Source organism: Alligator sinensis, unplaced genomic scaffold (assembly GCF_000455745.1).
Source record: "Alligator sinensis unplaced genomic scaffold, ASM45574v1 scaffold366_1, whole genome shotgun sequence".
NCBI classification, from domain to species: Eukaryota; Metazoa; Chordata; order Crocodylia; family Alligatoridae; genus Alligator; species Alligator sinensis.
In genome coordinates, this window is record NW_005841851.1 from 494,955 (window position 1) to 499,036 (window position 4,082).

Sequence of the window (4,082 nt, forward strand, 5' to 3'; positions counted from 1 at the left end):
CATGATTCCCAACGAGGATGCCATGGCATCCTGAGATGTTTTGAGATCCTTTTAAGGATACCATGCAATGCTATGTTAGCACTTTTAGGTGTGTAAGCATGATTCACACGAGAAACCCAGAGATTTCAAATGAGACTCTGTAGTGTTAAAACGTTTTGACTTGTTGTGTCTTTCTGCATTCTGTGCAGCAGAAGAATCCCTCTATTCTTTTTCTGTAATTAAAAAATTAATGAAAACTAAGCTGGTGTTTTCCATGGGCATTTTGAGCGTAATGATAATGAGGGGTGACTTGAATCTGAAACAGTTGAGAGCCACTGCCCTGAGTGCTGGTTTGTATATCTTTTATCACTGCAGCTTTAACCCAAGTGATGGGTGCCTAGGTGTGAGCATCCATACTGCAGAGTCATGATTGGGTTACTGTTACCTCACCAGCTGCTAGAGAATGTATTTGACCTGAGCACAAAGGGAGAAATTGGAAGGTGGTTAGTACTCACGTGGTCAGCACTCGCATTGTACTTTCATTGCAAGGTGGCTGGGTTTCTGTAGCCTGCACCCAAGGGAGGGTCAGCTCTCTAGGGTTGAAAGCATCTGTAAACTTGAGTCAGTGAGTATGGGAGCTGATTCAGGAGCAATGCCTGGGTAAGAACCAAGATAATTCTACAATGAAAACAGACTTTATGCTCTTCTGATGAGAAGTTAAAAACACGTTGGCTTTATGGTGACTTGGAAGTCTTGGCAGTGTCTAGCATTTATTTTGTAGGTAATCATTGATAGTAAACTTAGTCTCTTCCTTACTTCAGGAAGAAAAGGAGCCTTTAGTCATTGCTTTTGTGTGTGGCACACGGGGCAGGAGTTTAGAGGTGCACTGATATATCGGCTGCGTATCGGATTGGCACTAATAAAAGGGAAATTTACATTATCGGCTGTCAGCTTTTCTTGGCTGTTGTAGCTGATAATGTTCTCCAATAAATATAATGAATTATGCCTTCTGGACGGGGCCCCCAGATACTTGGGTTCCCTCTCACCCACGGAGCCAGGCCCCCAGATGCTTGGGTTCCTTCTCCCCAGCAGGGCTGGGGCCCCCATATGCCTGGGTTCCCATGGGAAATGGTGGGTTTCCCCTTGCAGGCAGGCAGCATTCTAGCCTGTAAGGAGTTCTGCTTGGAGTTGCTGGGAGTGAGACCCAGGGGGCTCTGTGCGCTTGTGTGTGCCTGCATGGATGCACATGGCCAGGAAAACAGCTGGGGAGTGGGATGGAACCATGGGCAGCTCATCCAGGGAGCGCTGGGCAGGGGTTGACTCTCTGCTACTGCATGTACCCCCTAGGGGAGGCATGTGCCCCTCCTCCATAATTGTGCATGGGGCAGATGCAGGCTGCTTGCTGTGGGCTTGGGGCTCTTCACTCTGCTTCCTTTCCCTTGGGAGCCCCGTGCCAGCCACACACACCCTGCCCACCTGGTAGCAGCGGGGGTGGTAAGTTGTGCCACCCACTGCTGGGTGGGCAGGGGATATGCAGCCGGTGTGGGTTTTCCAAGGCAGCGGTGCAGAGATCCCCAAGCCCACAGTGGACAGCCCACATCTGCCCTCGCCCTGCTCAGCTCTGCCCTGCTTAAAAGCATCCCTGCACTTAAAAATGGTGGTGGCAGTGCTTGAACTAAAGCTCATTTGATGAGCTTTAGTTCAAGCACCCCGCTGCCATTTTTAAGTGCTGGGATGCTGATACATGTGACACCGGAGGCTGCTGGAGCATGCTAAAAAAAAAAAAAAAAAAAAAAAAGGTTAATGTATGTCAGTACATTTTAAAGTACTGACATAAATTAACCTTTTTTTGGCATGCTCCAGCAGCTTCTGACATCACATGTAACCAAATCAGTTATCGGATTGGTATTGGCGCATATGGCTGGTTAATAATAGTCTATCAGTATCGGCCAAGAAAATCTTCATTGGTGCACCCCTGCAGGAGTTGGCAACCTATGGCACCTGCAGTGCAGTGGTAGCTAGGTTGTACTGTCTGCTGCTCTGACCTGAACTGGATCAATCTAGCCCACAACCTTAAAAGGTTGCTAACCATTGACTTGGGGAACTGGGAGAGAAACAGAGACCCAACCTGACTGAGGAGAGAGTTTGTGGGGCTTTTTTTTGCAGACATGACTCTTAAAGAGGGAAATTCCTAAAGAGAGAAATTCCTTTCTGTTTCTACCCCCACCCACAAAGGCAAATAGGTATTTGCATGTACAATACTTTGGATGCAAATTCTTTGCAGGAGTGTCTGTCTGCAGGTTATTTGTACAGAAGCAGACAAGTGTTACTACATAACTCAGAAAACCTGTTCCAAAATTTAAATGTCACAGGAATTTCTTCTCATTAGCATTACTTTTACTGATTAACTCTTTCATTTTCTACAGCTAGAATTTAATATTTTTCTCCTTTAGTAGTAGTAGTAGTATGCACATAATTAGTTAGCTTTGGGACTAATTTTTGAAAGATGGGCAATTGCTCAAAGCTTTATATCATCCCCATTATGGATTACTTTGCTCTTTTACTGGTTACCTTCAAGCATTTGTAGTTTGGGGATTATAAGTTTGGAGGGGTTTTCCTTTATGCCATATTAGTGTTGTAACTGAGCTGAGTATATGGATTTGCAGACCTTTGTTTTCTGAGGAGACTGGAAAATGGAGAAAACAAAGGAGTAGAGGCAAGAGGTACCTTCCCTTTCTAGCACTAGTGTAAATCAGTGCTGACATGTAAATCTCACCATGGAGTAAGTTTACTACAGAACAAGATGCAGGGTTAATTACTCCATAGTAGTGCTGTCTGGAGAGCATCAGTATTACTTAGTTGCCTGGGCTTCAGGGAGTTGGAGGCGGGGGGAGCTAAAGCACCTTGCTAGCACTTGCATAGTGGAATCCCTATGCACTTTATAGACTTGAGTCTAACTTAGTCCATCTGCTTTGTGATACAGGTAAGCATTCCAACCACTGCCTTTCCATATAGGGAAGAAGAGGTTCAAAGTAGCTTTTTGGAGTTGCTAATATTCATAACATGGTACAAAGAATCCTTAATGGCTGTATTTAATAAATGGTCCAAAAAACTAGGTGGATCCCACTAAATAATTGTGATGACTTCCCATTCCTGTAATACTAATCTTGACTCTGTCTTTTCTTTAGGAGTAGCCCACCGAAGCCAGAGCAGCGAAGGAGTGAGTTCACTCAGCAGTTCTCCATCCAATAGCCTTGAAACGCAATCCCAGTCTCTTTCCCGGTCCCAGAGCATGGATATTGATAGTGTCTCCTGTGAGAAAAGGTAAAGAACATTACTTCTGTTAATAGGCAAAGATTGCACTTAGACTGAGCATCCAGACCATCTGTATACAGAGGGAAATATGCTCTTATCTCATATTTCCAGTCATGTTATTGTATGTCAAGCTTACAGTGCAGTGTCACTTCCTGTAGTATGAAATATAATGCCGTCTTCGCTAGTTTTACTGGAGTCCCTTCTACTAAAGTGATGCAAGGCAGAGGGTCATCTTGGGTGCTATGAGTGACTAACATGCTGAGAAGTATGATTCAATAATTTTATTAATTTTTTTTAAATCATAGAAAAGGATGGATATACATTTTTCCTTGCCTGCTGAAGAAATACAGTGACACATTTCTTAAAGTAGTTGTAATGTGAGAGGCAGACCCAAAAGAGCCATATAATGATTAGAGACTTCTAATTGTTACATTTATGGATTGGACTTTTCCTGTTTTAGCCCTCCTTCCTGCACTGCTTTCACTTAAGATGACATTCCTTCAGTCAGCCTCTTAAAAAGGACTGTCTCTGGGTTTCCAGAGGTTAATGGACTCTTCTCTTCTTTCCACTTACAGTATGTCCCAGGTGGACGTAGATTCAGGAATTGAAAATATGGAGGTCGATGAGAATGATCGCAGAGAGAAAAGGAGCCTGACTGATAAGGTTGGTTGTTTAGACTCTCTTTTTGCTCTTTCAGACCAGATGTGTGAGCTTGAGCTCTTGCTTTTCATAGAGTATCTGCTCAGGTTAAACAGTCTAATGTTTAAATGTAGGGCATTTTTATCTGA

At 43.9% G+C, this 4,082-nt stretch overlaps 1 protein-coding gene across 5 annotated transcripts in view; it reads left to right on the forward strand.

Moving 5' to 3' along the window:
* Window positions 1–4,082, forward strand: part of UBE4B (ubiquitination factor E4B) — a 70,147-nt gene that overhangs the window by 20,858 nt on the left and 45,207 nt on the right. For all 5 annotated transcript variants that reach the window (XM_025211245.1, XM_006016153.2, XM_025211251.1 and 2 more), the window contains exons 3-4: window positions 3,168–3,303; window positions 3,870–3,957. In XM_025211245.1, the coding sequence (XP_025067030.1) occupies window positions 3,168–3,303; window positions 3,870–3,957 (224 nt within the window). The remainder of the gene's footprint in view (window positions 1–3,167; window positions 3,304–3,869; window positions 3,958–4,082) is intronic.